A 16,664-nucleotide genomic window follows, 5' to 3' on the forward strand; every position below is an offset into this window, starting at 1 on the left:
TACCTAACCTTTAATGAAGGTGAAAAGGGGCCAATATCTTACAAATCACACTTGTACACACAAGCTGAAATGAAATTCACTTGAACAGAAAAAATTCTGACAGCGGTTCAAACTGTGGAAGGAAAGGAGAGAGCCCTCGCACAGGGTAAACACATTAAAAGTTGTTACACCTGTACCTGCCTTAGAGGCCGTTACGAAGGCAAGCATTCCAAGATGGATACAATGAGTTAATTCTCTTGTTGCAACAGACGTTGAATACGTTTTTGACCCTTACTTGAAGACACAAGAATTTCTCCAATACGAACAAGAATGTCCTCTGCCTACTGAAAATCTACCTCTAGAACATTAGGGCTGTGTAATATATACAGACGGATCAGCACAGCCTGCAATTGGGGGTAAACAAGCTTATAGTGCTGCATGCGTGATTGTTAAAGGTCGCTGGCGCGATGGTAAATTCAGACCTATTTTCACCAAAACTCAATCTCTCGGAGACTGTACAGCTCAGCGAGCTGAACTACAGGCTTTCAGATGGCGCTTAAAAATACCGATCGCGAATTCCCCACACTCATAGTGTGCGATTCTTAATGTTGCGTCAGTCTTACAATGAATATCTGCAGAACTAGGTTTAAAATGGATTTAAAGACGCAAAAGGTGGAACAATCAAGCATAAAATGCTTTGGGAACAAGTAGTTCTTTGCAGAAAGAACTACAAAAGACTCACGTGATCCAGACACTGAGTCATCAGCGTGATGGCGCTCACGTTGAAGGGAATTCATTGGCTGATGAAGTCGCAAAGGCAGCTGTGCAAACGACTTCCGTAGCTGCAATCACTCATTCAAAAACGAAGATAGACAGCGAAACAATGCAAGCAGTCACTGCTTCAATAAAAGACAGTGGTAAAACACTACCAAAAGGCTTTCCACTCAAGCACTCATATATAACTGATGCAAATAATGTTCTGTTTGCTTTCCACCACAGTTTCATTATTAAAACAGCGATACTGGTGGCCACTCATGAGGAAACAAACCAGAAACTATGTTTTGGAATGTGAAATCTGCCAGGAAATGAAAGTTTCAATAGTGAAACGCCTGGCGCAGGCGCCCCTTTTAATTTCAGATAAACTATTAGCATGTGTTTACCTGGACCACTGTGGTCCCCTAGAAAAGGATGGCAACTATAAACATATCATGGTCGCAGTGGATTCATGCTCACGATTCATTTGGATGTGGCCTCAGCGCTTGGCTGACGCCCGAACTGTCATAAAAGATTTGCGAATCTTTATCAGCACATACTAAATCAGCACGCTACATTCTGACCAGGGTCCTGCTTTTAGCTCTAGGGCTTACAAAGAGGCCATGGCCAGCTTAGGCCTTGTATTGCGATTTTTGAGTCCCTTCCATCCTGAGGGAAATACGGTTGTGGAGAGAAAAAAATGTGACCTAAAGCAATCTACGACAGCTAGGTTATTAGGTTCGGGTGATGGGTGGGTCAAACATCTAATAAATGTCCAACGTAGTCTTAATAACCTGCCAAGAATTTCTCTGAGTGGAGAATGTTGGTTGAAGATCTCAATCGTCACACTTCAGTGGTGGAACAAAAACCCTTTAATATCAAAGATCGTTTGGCTGTGTTACAGGACTTAAATGAAACAAGAAGAAGTCTAAGCAACACCAGTGAAAAGCCAACGACCACTGAAGAAAAACCACCTGTCCCAGCAAGACCTGTCTGGATTCCAAAGATTGGGGATCTATTCAAGGAGAAAATAGCGGACAAGAAGGAGTTTGGGCCTTCTTACAGAAAACCAGTACCTGTACTAGTAATCCACGGAACAAGAACAGTGCCCCTTGCTGGAAGAAAGGAGAACCGGTCTGTATCAATTGACCTGGTAAAACCGGGGCCAATAATAAGTAGTCGGCCCAGTGGGCTCCCAAGATGTTGCAGACGACCAAATCTTGCTACTATCCAAGAGATTAAAACTAAAAGACTCATCACCTTTGAAGATTCTAAAGTGAGAAAAGAAGGACTATGCAGCAAAGCCATGGAACTTGTGCCTCTTGAAACCCAAATTACAGTTTGTCAAGAAACTCCCGTCTAAAATGAAGTAGCATCTGACTATATAAACATGCCAAGGGAACAAGCAGCTCCAGCGATTTCAAAGAATCCGGATGCAATACCAACTATTGACAGAACTGCCTCTGGCTATTTTATCAACTTTGTTAACTTTTCTGAGGATCCCAGTAAACCTGAAATTACGCCAGCAAATAAAACCTTCAAGGAAAAATTGACGGAACTTGGTCAAGAGCTTTCAAAAACATATCTAGTTTCACCATGGGTTGAATTTTGGATTGGGTTAGGTGTATTTTATCTCCTGCTATGGCTCATTCTTGTTTTAAGTTTGGGAAAGTTGATAGATGGAAGACACATTAAAATGGACACAGCAAGTAAGAACATCAACTTGCTCCTGAAGCCACACAAATCATCTCATCGTGAACAACGAGACCTGTCATCAGTGAACATCACAGCGGTTCCTCAACCTGGTGAAATAGCTTGGGATACAACTGATTATGACATTTATGGCCCTGTCGAGTTGATGAAAATTCCACACCAATTTAAGGTTTCCTTGAGCGATTTAGTTTCACCCAGCACATTTTCTGATGATTGGGACTTTGAGACTGTTAATAACATGATGGCAGACTTAGAAATGTCAGCAAAATTTACAAAACAGGAATACTTAGAAGGTTCATCAAATTATGAAGAAATGTATTGTTTTAATCATTTTGGCCATCATTACTTGCATAAATCTGAAAACCCTAGAAATGTTTTAATTTATAATCAATGGGAACATTGTCCAACACCTCCAAAAGGTAGTTCTAAAACATTTATTAGAACATTTCAACATTTTAGAGGTTTTAATGTCACAACCCAGAAAGTTTGTCATTTAAAAATGTGAAAAAGACAAGCATGACAAATATGTTGACAAATACTAAACAAATTTATTCTGCGGCCTTTTATGCTCAATTGTCCACCTTAGGCTTTAACTTTTGGAAAGACAACTTTCAGACAAAAACTGTTTGGGGCACGAAAGACTGGCAAGTACAAGGCTTAGAAGCATTGTTCAGAGCCTGTATCATCCCATAACAAATGATGTTCTTAAATGACACTGTTCAACAGACTTCTTGTCTTGCCCTGGCTAAGATAAAAGATTTAAACTAACCACTCATACCTAAGCCCACACCTGATAGTAATTTAACTTCAGGTGAGGAGGTAGACGTAAATTATATTTTACTACAAAACAGAACAAATCCTGAATGGAAACAATGTTTAATCTGGCCCACATACACGAATAACTGTCAGGAAAGATTCCTGAACAAGACACAAGGGTTCACAGTAACTCGGCCACAGCTGTTGTAGAATGATGCCAGGAATAGGCTATCTCATTAGTGTGTCCGCCAGGGTCACTTGTTGTATGCAAGTATTTTTTCCGAAAACCAAGACAGACGGGGAGTCGCCACTATGGCCTTCACTGAACATCTCTTCTATACAAATTGATACTTTAAGCAGAATGAAAGCCATTCTTTTACAAAAAACTGTGCCACTGACCTCGTCTAGAGAGACATATGATCTGCAAGTTGCAAGGTCCTCTGCAGAGATACATGCCCTATTATCAACAAACTGGTCCATACATTTCGCAGAAATGTTAGGTCGTATCTTCAACATGTCTGATACCAGTGGTATTGTACATGTATTTAAGGCACCTTCCAACTTAAACCAAAGAAATTTAAAAAAACAAAAAGCTATAACCGTTCCTTCTCAGGAATCGCCCCACGAATCTGGAACGCCCTTCCAACGGAAATGAGATTGATTCCATCAACAATGTCCTTCAAAGAGGAAATGAAATCGCTACTGATAAATACCTACCTGCACTAATTTCCAATAAAGGTCCTGAATCACCTCATATACTATCATGCTGATGGCTTTCTTGCCTTATCCTGCTGGCCAATTATTTTGCCCAATATTATGTGATTGTGTAAATATTTCTATTTTTGCCTATCATGTCGTCACAAAACTATTGCTATTTTTCTCTATCATGTTGTCACGTAACTATGCTATTTTTGTCTATTGCTATGGTTCTGCCTTGGTTGCATCCCTCTGTAAAGCACTCTGATACCCTCTAGGGTCATTTTCGCACTATACAAAACTTTCCAAATCAATAAATAAATAATTATGCAAATTAATTTACACCCTGTTCGTAAAGGAATAATACGTCCAAACTGCCAAGTAAGACTTCCTCCAGTAGGGAGTACAAACAATTGCAGACCTATTTCGCACTACCTTGAACAAATGGGTAGCACTATGGCACGGAAAGCACAGAACCTACATCTTGATTACACGTTGCACTTGTGCATCATTGCAACAACAAGAAGGCAATAGATGGAATGCATGAATTAATTTCAACAACTGGCAATCCCTCAGGAATGCACGTTAGTCCATCACCAACCATAACGCTCTACACAAAGGCTGTCCTTGTGCAATTCATTTCCGACCCTGCTCCTCAAGAAGAGAGTCTGTCACAAACTGCCTGGTGAGACTGCCTCCAGAAGGGCCCTCTAGCATCCCCAAAGCAGTTTTTCCATACTAAGCCCTTGTCAGTGGGGTGTGGCTTAGATTCTAGGGCAGAGTGAGACTGGCTTCCATGTCTGGGTTTACTCTTCTCACTTAACGCATGGACTGGAATAACTAGGTGATTGGTTGAATGCTTGAATTAATTTCAGCCACTGGTTAGATATCGGATCACATTCCACTCCATAGCTTTTTTCCACCATTTCACTCTATACAAACGCCCATCTTATGCTAATCAGCACAGATCCTGCTCCTCCTTGTACAGCCCATCCTACATTGTCTTATGAGGCGTACTCCAGAAGGAACCTCAAGCCTGTTTGGAGCTCATTATAAGGAAATCATTTGAGTCCTGTTACACAGTGAGCACGGGACCCACGTCTGGGCATACCCGTTGCACTTTGGACATCAACTGCCACAACAGCAAGGTGATGATGGAATGCACAAATTAATCTCAAGCACTGTGCCGAAACGCTCCTTTAAAAGGCTCCAGAGTGCAGCTTTGGTGTCATTATTTTGGAGTGAAGTTTCAACATTGACAATCCCTCGGAAGCTCATTCAAGTCCAATGCATTATGCCCACCATGCCACTCTGGATAAAGGTCCTCTTTATGAAGATCAGTACTGGCACTGCTCCTCAAGAACTTCCAGGCAAGGACTGCTCCTGAAGGGAGCGCAACTAACCCAGCCCGGGTTTGCCCTAGCTGCGGCTTGTCAATATGGTGTGCCCACATCACTTCAGACTATTCCATGCCATTCCTAAGGCTGTGGGTGGCCTGAAATGCTCTGGATCATACACTTGTAGGAGTGTGGTGGTTAGACACTCTGCTGGCACTGGTATTGGTGACACTGGCAGGGGCAATGAGTGGTGCAAGCTGCAGAGGTCTCCTGACAACGCTTGCCTTTCTAGAAGTTAATTGATGTTTGAAATAGCTCACAGTTTTTTTTCTCTTACAATGTCTCCCTTTTTTACAGATTGGGGTAAAAGGTATCAACGGCAAGCTGAGAAAGAGCTGAGAATAATCCTAGTCGGAAAAACAGGAACTGGGAAAAGCGCTGCCGGAAACACCATCCTGGGGAAGAATGAATTTGACACCAAACTCTCGCCACATTCAGTAACCAAGGAGTGTAAGAAGGGCAGCTGTGAGTACAGGGACTCACAGATCACAGTCATCGACACCCCGGGGCTCCTTGACTCAACAGTCTGTAACAAGGAGATTTTGAAACAGATAGGAAAAAGTGTGGTCCTCAGTTCCCCAGGGCCCCACGCCATCATCGTGGTGCTGCAGCTGGGGCGGTTCACAGAGGAGGAGAGCAAGGCGGTCAAATTAATACAGGATCTGTTCGGGCCGGGGGCGCAGAAGCACCTAATGGTCCTGTTTACCCGGAAAGAGGACCTGGAAGAAGGAGAGACAATAGAAAACTTCATTGCCAAACCTGATGCAAAGTTTGAAGAGTTACTAAAAACAGCTGGATACCGTGTGTGCGCTGTAAACAACAAGGCAACTAGAGAAGAGATGGAAAAACAGAGACTGGAACTGTTTCACACCATTAGACGCATGGTGGCGGAGAATGGTGGAAAGTTCTACACTCATGAGATGTATGAGACCGTTACAAAACTTCTGCAGCAGGAAGAGGAAAAGATAAGGAAAAGAATCCAAGAAGACAGAGAAAGAGAGAAAAATAAAATACTGCTTGACCGCGAAAACTCAATTAAAAGGATTAAGGAAATGGCAGATAAGCAGTTAAAGGAAATTGAAGATGAAACTGAAAGGAAGTTAGCTGAAAACGAGCGACTGTATCACGTAAAACTTCAGGCTGTTCACAAGGAGGCGGAGTCTGTACTTATCAAACGCCTAAAGGGCTGGGCTGTAGGGGGGGCTGTTCTAGGGGGGACAGCAGTGCTGGGAGCTGGGATGTTAGGCGCAGCAGAGATAGGCCTTGTTTCCGGGGCTGCGTTAGGTCCTGCTGGAATGCTAGTGGGGGCGGCGCTTGGGGCGGGCGTCGGGCTGGTGGCAAACACCCTCGCTAAATTCCTGAAGAAACTGCCCGACTAGACCTCTTACCATCTGACGTATGTCACCTTACCTTGTACGATGGAAGCGTTCCATGGCTGGTGCGTGGGCATTCCCAAGCATCTATAGATGGATTGTGACGCAAACCCATATTTACAAAGCATTGTACACATTGGTTTAGTCCAAAATTGTGCACCTACCTGAGGCTGGTACAACAAGGAGAAATGTCTTTATTTGACGACTTTGTTACTACCTCTTTCCATAATGCCTCTAAAGATAGTTTTTGTGCAGTATGTTGTTCTTTACTACATAACCCATATCCTAACCACAACCCAGGCATCTGTGCCCCAAGATGCAAGGGTGCCTGCTTTGGTTGAAGGCAGCCAAAAGAGAGAGCTAAATGTACCATAGCTGTGTAAATGTAGCGCAGCTCGGCTCTTTCCTATTCACACAACGGAGTTCAGCAACTTCATTTTCTGCAACACGCGGCATTCATTCTTAGTAAATATGCCCCTTAGGGCCACATTTACATAAAAATCACTCCAGGCAGCGAGTAAAGTTGCTGTGCTGCAATGCATGAACTAAGCCCTGGCCAGATCTGCTCTCTTCCTGCAGTGACACACGTTCAGGAAGGATGCACAAACACACACACACACACATGCGCACCCACACACACATACACACACACACACACACACACACACCCTTATGCTACAGTGCAAGGTTGTTTCCATCATGTAAAGCTTAGGTTTTGTACATAAAGTCACCCTTCCAGCACAGGAACTATGCTTTAAAGCATTACCCACTTTCTTTGTGTGCTGTACAATGCAGCACACATACAAAGTCTGAAAAATAAGGCAAAATGAAAACTGTTCTCCTCATTACATCTGCCTTGTGGAGACGCATGATTTTGGAGCAAATTCCGTCTAAAATTCTTTGTAGATTAGGTTTTGCGTTCAGACCCCTGAGTGGTTGCATGTGAATGCCCATGCACCTCCCATGTAAGTCCATTGACTTAAAGTGAGGCTCAGGCAGCACATTACACAACTTTGCTTTCTGTCAAAAGTTGTGATTTGCATTAGGTTTTAAACTCCACCACAACAGTTTGCATCGAATTTGCATAAAAAAAGAAACACAAATTCAAGATAAAGTGTTTCTAAATCTGGGCCACAGTGAGTAGGAGGGAAAAGCAGACTAGGACATATTTTACTTCCACTTTTACTTTTACTTTTGGGTACTTGAGGTCAAAAAGGAGCTAAGCCAGCGGATGCTTGGGTGCTTGCTTCATTCAGTCGTTTGATGAGGATGGTGTGGGATACAGTGTTGAACACTTCTGAGAGGTCCCTGAGGATGAGAGCAGCAGTCTCTCCTCTGTCTATGATCATATTGATGTCATCCGTTGCAATGATGAAGGCTGTTTCTGTGCTGTGGTTTGATCTGGCCCCGAATTGAGAAGTGGTACGGTGATGGTTCTTGTTCACGTGGTCGGCGAGGTCCTTGTTATTGATCTTCTCCAGAACCTTGGCTGGGTAGAATATCACTGAGATGGAAGATTGGTCTGTAAGTGGCTATCATTGTTGGGACTGCAGAGTGCTTCATGGGGAGGGGGAGTACTGTGGCATCTTTCCAGGCATCTGAGTTGGTGGCTGTTCTTATGGAGGCATTCAGAATCGGGGTGTATGCTTGAGTGGATAGACTTCATTGTGATAGAGATTTTGTTCCTAGTGGTGGTGGGCCCGGCAGTCAGTGTGGTCTCTTTGGTTGATATGGGGAAGGTCTCTGAGGTCCAGTTTGGAGTGAAAGCATCATATACGTGGGTTATCTTCTTGCAGAAGAAGTGGGAGAGCTTGGTGCAGAGGTCGTGTGAGGGGTCATGTTGGTGTAGCTTGCTGACAAAGATGTGCAGTCTTTTAAGATGCTGAAGATCTCCTAGTAATTGAGACTGCACCCCACCTGCTGTGCTTGGTCGGATTCCATAACTGTTCTACTCACTGTACAATTACAAAGAGTTTATCAATCCTATGCATATCAGATTTAGCCATGTATAAAAAGGGCCAATTAATCCTGAACTGCAGGGTCGAGTCCTATCTGGATGGAAACTCAAATAAATGTAGACCAGTTTTGACTGAGTCTCTGGGCATGTGTTGGGAGTGAGGATGCAGCAACCTTAATATCATGCCATGGTAAATTGGCATTCCAAGATTGAAGGTACAGTTAATATGAGGCACAGGTGAAGAATATTACAACATTCAGGTAGTCACAAGGGTTTCTCCAATGTTTTAGTCACAAAGCAGGATTTGGCTTGTTTTATTTTTATCTTAATATCCGGGACAATCAATTGGCTACGTTATCAGCATTTGTATACATTTCACCTTTAGTGCACACTGTTTTGCAATTTTAATTTGGGTAACATTTCTAACACTTTACCTATTGTTTGCATAGGGTTGTTTTCATGTACTCAAGTTTGGTTAATAGTGACTTTTTAAGTCTTATGTGGTAATTCTTGCACTGGCTGTACCTATGTATTTTGATAATGTTTTGCTCTGCGCCAAAGAGAGTAGGACGTTGAGGTACCGAGGTAGACCACCAGAAAAGGACCAGTTCAGCTGTGGTAACCTAGATTCAGACTTCATATAAAGTCTTCAAAATGGTGTGTAATAATTTAGATGAGTCCTCCGTAACTAGTCAATTCCTCAAAACCTGGCACAGCACAGTGAATGAAAGTTCCAGAATTGCACTCAACACACTGATGAGGCACCATCATTTAAAAATTGAACATCATTTGCCAAAGGTGGTCCATATGAATGGTCGTGCGACAAAGCGCATAAGTACTCAAGAACGCTCCACCCCCCCAATGTGGCACTAAAATGCTGTACACTTTCTCACGTGAAGCCTCTAAAACTGGTTCCCACAATCCAGAGAAGGTCCCCAGATTTACACAACACATCAATGAGATGCCCATAGCTAAACACAGATCTCCAGGTATTGCCGCTAGAAGTGTACACAATAGAAGAGGGGTGGAAGGCTTATGAATGAGCTTCTCTCTAGTTGTGAACTTCAGATCTCTATTTTTCACAGGTCAGGCCTTCATAACTGGTCAGAGAAGGGCAGACTTTGCATCCATTGCATGACACAGCTCTGCAGATGAGGCCTCTAGAGCTGGACTCCACATGGAGACCTTATAGTTCTATTGGGTTCTTTAGATGTGGGTCGTCCCTAATCATTGGGCACTGGACAGAGAAAGTTAGAGGTGATGGGAAGAAAGTTGTGGGTCCAGTGAATAGCCTATAGAATATATTACATTAGACAGAAGTTGTCGAAGATACGAAGCGGTCAGTGCCCTCTGTGCTTGTTATGTCAAGAGGAAGTGGTTGCCGGGTGCTTCAAACAGACTGGAAACAAGAGTGTGGAGCCCTTTTGGACATTGTGAAAACACTACTGCTCTCAGCCTTTATTATAAAGAAGACTGATTTCAATAGACATCAAAAGGCACTTGAGAGTTTGGGGCTAGAGTTCACCAAAAAATCTGACTCTCAGGCCTGAGTGAAGAGGTTTAAACTGCAACTAACAAACATTCCCTTCAGGTGTTTGCAAGGATGAGGGTCTGATTACTTATCTGACATTGATTAATATTTGTAGCCAATTGTAATTGTTATTTTGGATGGTTGCTAACAATGCCAATAAAATTTGCTTTTAAGCAAAAAAGAGTTCTTTGACCTCCTTATTGAGAAAAGGTGGGGCCAGGAGGTCAGGAGGAAGGACACACTGGCCAGATTTATGTAAATGATATGCAACTCAGTGTAGCACCTAAAGTAACTTCGATGCGTTGCTTGACAGGGAGCAGGAGAGCGCCATATTTACAGAGATATATCACCATCCTCCCTTCTCCCTAGCGCTGGCAACACACACACACCTTTTTGGCATATTGCAAGGGTGTGTTGTTGTGTCTAGACTAGGTTTTGCACTGGAAGGGAACCCTACCAGTACACAATACTATGCCTACACACGTTTTAAACCTTTTCTTGCTTTGTATATATCCTGTTCTACTCAGCACACATGCAAAGTCTGAAAAGAAAGGAGAAAATAATTCTCCTTTTAAAGCCTGCTTTCAAGCTGTATTACATTTTGGTCTAATAATGTTAGTAGACAGGGTTTTGGGACAATAAGCATGGGTGGTCGCAAGGGAACGCCCATATTCCATCCATGTAACGCCCCTTCACGCTAAGTAACACAAAGCAGAGCTTTGCACTGGTGTGCTTTCATTTTCCTTACAAATGAATGCAAATACCAATTTGCATTGCTTTGCAAATCCTCAAAAAGGGTTTGCAATAGATTTGCATTAAACAAATGAACACAATCCAGATGCAAAACCTTTGTAAATCTTGCCCAATGTATTGGTTTACCATGACGCAGGATACAGATGCATGGGAAGGATCACAGAGGAGCTAAGAGTTTGTAACAGTGTTTAGGATAATAGACAACAAAGTTGCAGTGAGCTTGAGAGGGGTAACAGTTTGATGCAAATAGAAGAAGGGTGAATTCACCAACACGTATCTATTGAATTTTGAATGGAGGTGCCTCATAGTAGGAGCAGATCACAGATTGATTAATGTAAAGTTAAATTCAATAGTGGCGGGTAATATAGCTAAGAGATTTGTTGAGTACATGTTCAGGTCCTGGTCTTTGAAAGAATTGTGTCTCATGTGTTTAGAGACCCCTGTGACTGTTTTTTAAGGAGGTGAATGCAGATGAGAAGGTTGAGTTTATGTATTTGCCTTTCCAGTGAGCGGTACAGAGTTTATTTTCAGCATTTGTTTTCATGCCTCTTCAATCTGACCTGTGAACCCTACAGTGAGTCTTTGTCAGCAGCATGCATATGGTGGCATGGAAGGAGATGATTTGTGGCCAATCAGGGTGAAATGATTTGGTGAACAGCATGGGCTTTGTGAGAATCAGAAGTCTGGAGTATTTTGACGGTGTGCGGCATTTAGGGGCATATTTACAAAGGAAGTGACGGAGCGCGGGGTTAGCTTTGTTGGCTTAACACCTCCCTCTGCCACTTCTGAAACACAGGGCTGCACCAGATATACATGAATACTGTGCAGCCCTGTATTTCTTTCTGCTTTGGTGCTAAATGTAGCAGCCTAGCACCAATGCAGGCGCCCTTGCACCATAGTGCAAGGGTGCCTGTGTTGAGGGGAAGAGATGTTTAGTGCAGGAAGGTGACCCTTCCTGCACATAAACAATCTGAAATGGCATTTTGTAACTTCTATGTGTGCTGCTTTGTGCAGCACACGTAGAAGTTGCAACTCGTCATTTTTTTACAAAACAGTGTGAGTGTGCAGTCAGGCTCGCATTCCTGCACAGAAACAAACAATGTTGTTTTGCTGTTTCTATGTGTGCTGCGCAACGCAGCACACATAGAAACGGCAAAAAAGTGGACAATTAAAGCATTTCTCCTTGTTTCACCAGAATAAGACCAGGTTTTCCCTGGTCTTGATTTTGGTGCTGCCCCATGTTACGCTACCCTTGTAAATATTGGTCAGCATCAAAATCAGTGGGTGTTGTGGCAGAACGCCCACCGCAACACTCATTGCCTTCCCCTCTTACACTAGGATAGCAAGAAAGGGTGCCTTCTTTATAGTGCAGCGTTAAACCATGTTAAATGGATTAACACTGCCTTGTAAATAAGGTGAAGCCCATACCATCACAGGCACGCAGGTTATAAATAACCCCCTCAGATTTTTGGGCCTGGCTCTCCTACTGCAGGAGTGGAAAGTTGTTTTTTAGGCAGGTCAAATGATGTTGTTTGTAGCATGATCTCCTTCAACTTACTCTAGTCTCCTTGTTATGCTATGGCTCTGTTGAAAATAGCTGGAATGGAGGTTAGCTTCAGCTGTAGCCATTTTGTTTTTAGCAGCCATTTTAGCTAGCCATGTGCTCGCCATGTGCTTTCTCCCTCTTCACTGTTGCCTGCCCTTGTATTCTGCTTGTGTCATCTGTTACAGTTAACTCCTTCAGTACTGAGCCAGAGCCTCCAACCGTGGCCTGAGGGTACCGTATTGACGCAGTCTCCCTCATGTGAGGTTAAGGAATGCATTTTCTTTGATATTACAGCTTCCGTGCCAATCTCTTCTTTGCTGGTTTAAGGACAAGTACATCAGTGAACCCCTTAAAAAGGTTTTTTTATTCTACAGCTCGACAAAGCAGCTATTGCCAGACAATTATGTGAGCATCACTAGAGAGGGGCTTTGGCTTCACCCACATGCTCGCCCATCTGTGCCTGGCTACGCTGCGTGCCAGAAGAAATGCTCCAGTTCCCCCAGATAAACCCTGCAAATAACCTTTTCTTCGTAGCCATATAACTGTTGCTCCCACACACCTTATATTACTGCCCTCCATTTTACCTTCCAACCTGAGATTTCACACTAGTTGCCAGCATTGAACATGCAACAGACATGTATAGCCTCACGTATGACCGTAATCTGGACTCCCTGTTCCTGACAAACACGTGGATGATGGACAGCTGTGGGCCTGATAGATCCCAGATGGCTACTACACAATATACAGAAACAGAGTAGGGAGTAAAGTGAGTGCTCTGGACTCTATTGTTCCACTTAAAAGTGTTTCTGATAAACATTATTTACCTTGGCTTTGTTGTGTTCCTTAGAGCTCCAAAACTCCATTCTAATGCATTCGAGCACGACGGGAGCTCCCAGTATGACACAAGTAAACCTAAAACGTTTTATAAAAAGCTTGCTGTAAGCTCCAATTAGTTATTATGCACAAAAGATTGAATGGCATAATTATTCCTCTTGGGAAACCTTCTGTATTTTAAAAACTTTATTGATCCGACAAGGCTTCAACGAGTCTTTCACTTTTTGAAAATTCTATGATAGCTGGCAAGGGTTTGAAAAAAAAAATAGAGAAAATGCACGCCCTGTTTATGTCATCATCGGATTTGTAAGCGGTCACATGATGGAAGCTCTCTTATCATTCCCTCAGGAGCTACTCTCTCATCTTTTTTACCCCATCACGTCAATAGAAATTACGGGGCATATTAACAAGGGCAGTATTGCCGCTTTAGCTGCACTTTTTGCCGCTAATGCGGCAATATTTTTATCGCCCTCTTTACAGAGTGGTGCTAACATACATTAGCTCATGTTAGCAACCGTTTTCCCAACGCCTCGCTTTGTATCTCTAATAAGATGCAAAGTGGCATCACTGGGCGTACCCCTGACAGACTACCTTGTAAAATATCCCTAAATGTAAATCGCAATATTTACAAGGTGGCCGACACATTTCAGCAGACATTGGTTTTTGGCGAAAACTGCGGTTTAAAATGCTGACTTACCTATACCTAACAATGGGGGTGGATTATGCTGATACAACCAAGGGTCGTATCAGCAAGGTTGTCGCCAATTTCAATTGAACATTGCTGGAAAACCAACGATGTTCCATGGAAAACACCACTATCTCTGGAAAATTGTCACCATTGCGCTATGCGTTGTTAATACAGCAATAGCATGGCGATAATTGCCAGTGATAGCCGCAATAAATACGTTTTCGCTATGATCGGCCAGCGATAATTATCGCTGCCGCTTGATAATATGCCCCTACATCAGGTTAAAAGCAGGCGGGAGTGACTCTGCTCCATGCTGAGGTTGATGCTGACAGATCTTTTCAATTGTTCTTTAGTTATGACCACTGTGCCTGAGAGTTGCAAAGCAGCAGCTGTAAAACCTCTCTTTAGGAAACCTACTCACTTCAGGCCAATCAATCCATCAATCAACTTGGATTGATAGACTGCAGCTAATCATCATCATTGTAACTTTATTTCTATCACTCAGATCTTATAAGTACAACACACATAGATATGCATATAATCATATTAAAAGAGAAATCGCAGAATTGCAAATACACAGACTAGGATTGCATAGCTCCCAACATAAAAATAGACTCTCAGTATAGACACCTCACAATTACATGTGGATGTACATATGTCAGACCTCACACCCGTTTACTTTATCAACAATACAGTAGACGTTCCCCCTTAGACATAATATTTCCCTATAAGGCAACTTAAAAATCGATTGGCTCAAACCCGGGTTGCTTCCATTGCACCAGTTTACACAGAGCATCAATGAAGTGGTATCCTCTGCTGACGACACACTGCTCATCTTGTCTCTCTCAGCAGACCTCAGCACCATGAAGACAAACTTCCACAATCGTCCAAAACTGTGAGCTACGCCAAAGGCGTATTGGCTATCAGTATACACATTCACTCGTTTTCCTTTTGCCAACACACATGCTCTTGTAAGTGCAATTAACTCTGCTGCTTGCGCAGAATTGTGTGGGATACGTGCAGTTTCTACAATCGTGTGCAATGTTGTCACAGCATATGCTGCAGTTGTATCACCATTTGGCAACTTGAAGCATGAGCCATTAACCCATAAAGCATCATTACATTCAGGAAGGGGAGTATCCTGCAAGTCTACTCTCCCTTTTGTCTCTTCTTCTGTCCTAAAACAGCAATCATGTTTTTCGACCTCATCTGTATCTGCTGGAATGGGCAATAACATGGCGGGGTTGAGTGTATCGCACCTCTTTGTGTGTATGTGACTCGCTAATAGTGTCAGTACATAACTCGACAGTCGAGCACTAGTTAAGTGCTGTGTCTTTGTCCTGTTTAGCAAAATGTCTACTGCATGTGGGACCATAACGATCAGAGTGTTATTCATTACTAATCCAGCAGACTGTCGAATACAGACAGCTGCTGCAGCAGTGGCCCTCAAGCAACTTGGTAATGCCTTAGCTACAGGATCTACAGTCGCGGAAAAATACGCGCATGGACGCTGTTTGTCCCCAAAGGATTGTGTCAGGACTGATAATGCGCAACTTTCCTTCTCATGGACATATAATGTGAAAGGTTTACTGTAGTCAGGGGTGCCCAACACAGGAGCCGAACACAACGCATCACGCAACTCGTGAAAAATCTTCTGACAATCTTCAGACCAAGGCACAGGATTGGGTGTATCTTTACAGATTAGTGCCAGAAAAGGTTTAGCCAACAGTGAGAAGTTTGGTATCCATTGCCTGCAATATGATGTAATGCCCAAGAAAGCACGCACTTCTCTCTGTGTCCTTGGGACACTCAATTTTGCAATTGCCTGTATTCTCTTTGGGGTCAGTCTCCTTCCCTCCTTCAATAAGATGTGACCTAAGTAGGTCACTTCTTGTCGACAAAATTGCAATTTCGAAAGAGAGACTTTGTGCTTCATGTCACATAAATGACGCAACAACGCCAATGTGGCTTCCTTGCAAATCTCTTCAGTATCTGCAGCGACTAACAAATCGTCTACGTACTGAATAAGAGTTGCACCATCAGGTAGAACAATCGTGTCAAGTTGTGATTTCAGAGCCTGACTGAATATAGATTGACTTTCACAGTAGCCCTGAGGAGCGCGTATGAAGCGGAACCTTCGTCCTCCTAAATTGAAGCCAAAAATATCTCTGCTCTCCTCGGCAATAGGGATGCTGAAGAAAGCGTTCTTCAAATCAATCACCGAGAACCAAGTGGCTGAAGCTGGAACCATAGGTAACAGGGCAGTAATGTCAGGAACAACTGGAAATTGTGGCACAACAATCTTATTAACTTCTCTAAGATCAATCACAAATCTGTACACAGGTGGCTGAGACGGATAAGTACGCTTTAAAACTGGCAAAATAGGACTGTTACAAATCTTGCCTGTTGTCTCTTCAATGACATCTTTCTCAATCAGATCGTAAATGATAGCTAACAAAGCCTTTTCACATTTGCTAGAGATCTTGTATTGGGGAATACGTGGCAACCTAACATTAGCTCTCAAAGTTATGACATATGGCGCTATCTCCAAAAGACCCACATCATTAGAACCAGTAGCCCAAAGTATGTCTGGAAGAGATGATAATTCTGTTGGAATATTCTCCTTTGACAAATACATTGGGGAAATCACTTTCTTCCCTAAGGTAAGTTGTACTCCCGAAGGAGAAC

At 43.0% G+C, this 16,664-nt stretch overlaps 1 protein-coding gene across 1 annotated transcript in view; it reads left to right on the forward strand.

The window, feature by feature from the left end:
• Positions 1–10,324, forward strand: part of LOC147725256 (GTPase IMAP family member 9-like) — a 154,009-nt gene extending 143,685 nt beyond the window's left edge. The window contains exon 3 of the mRNA XM_086966564.1: positions 5,592–10,324. Within this exon, the coding sequence (XP_086822690.1) occupies positions 5,592–6,673 (1,082 nt within the window). The 3' untranslated portion in view covers positions 6,674–10,324. The remainder of the gene's footprint in view (positions 1–5,591) is intronic.
• Positions 10,325–16,664: the final 6,340 nt, after the last annotated feature.

Source organism: Lissotriton vulgaris, chromosome 4_1 (genome assembly GCF_964263255.1).
Source record: "Lissotriton vulgaris chromosome 4_1, aLisVul1.2, whole genome shotgun sequence".
Classification (NCBI taxonomy): Eukaryota; Metazoa; Chordata; class Amphibia; order Caudata; family Salamandridae; genus Lissotriton; species Lissotriton vulgaris.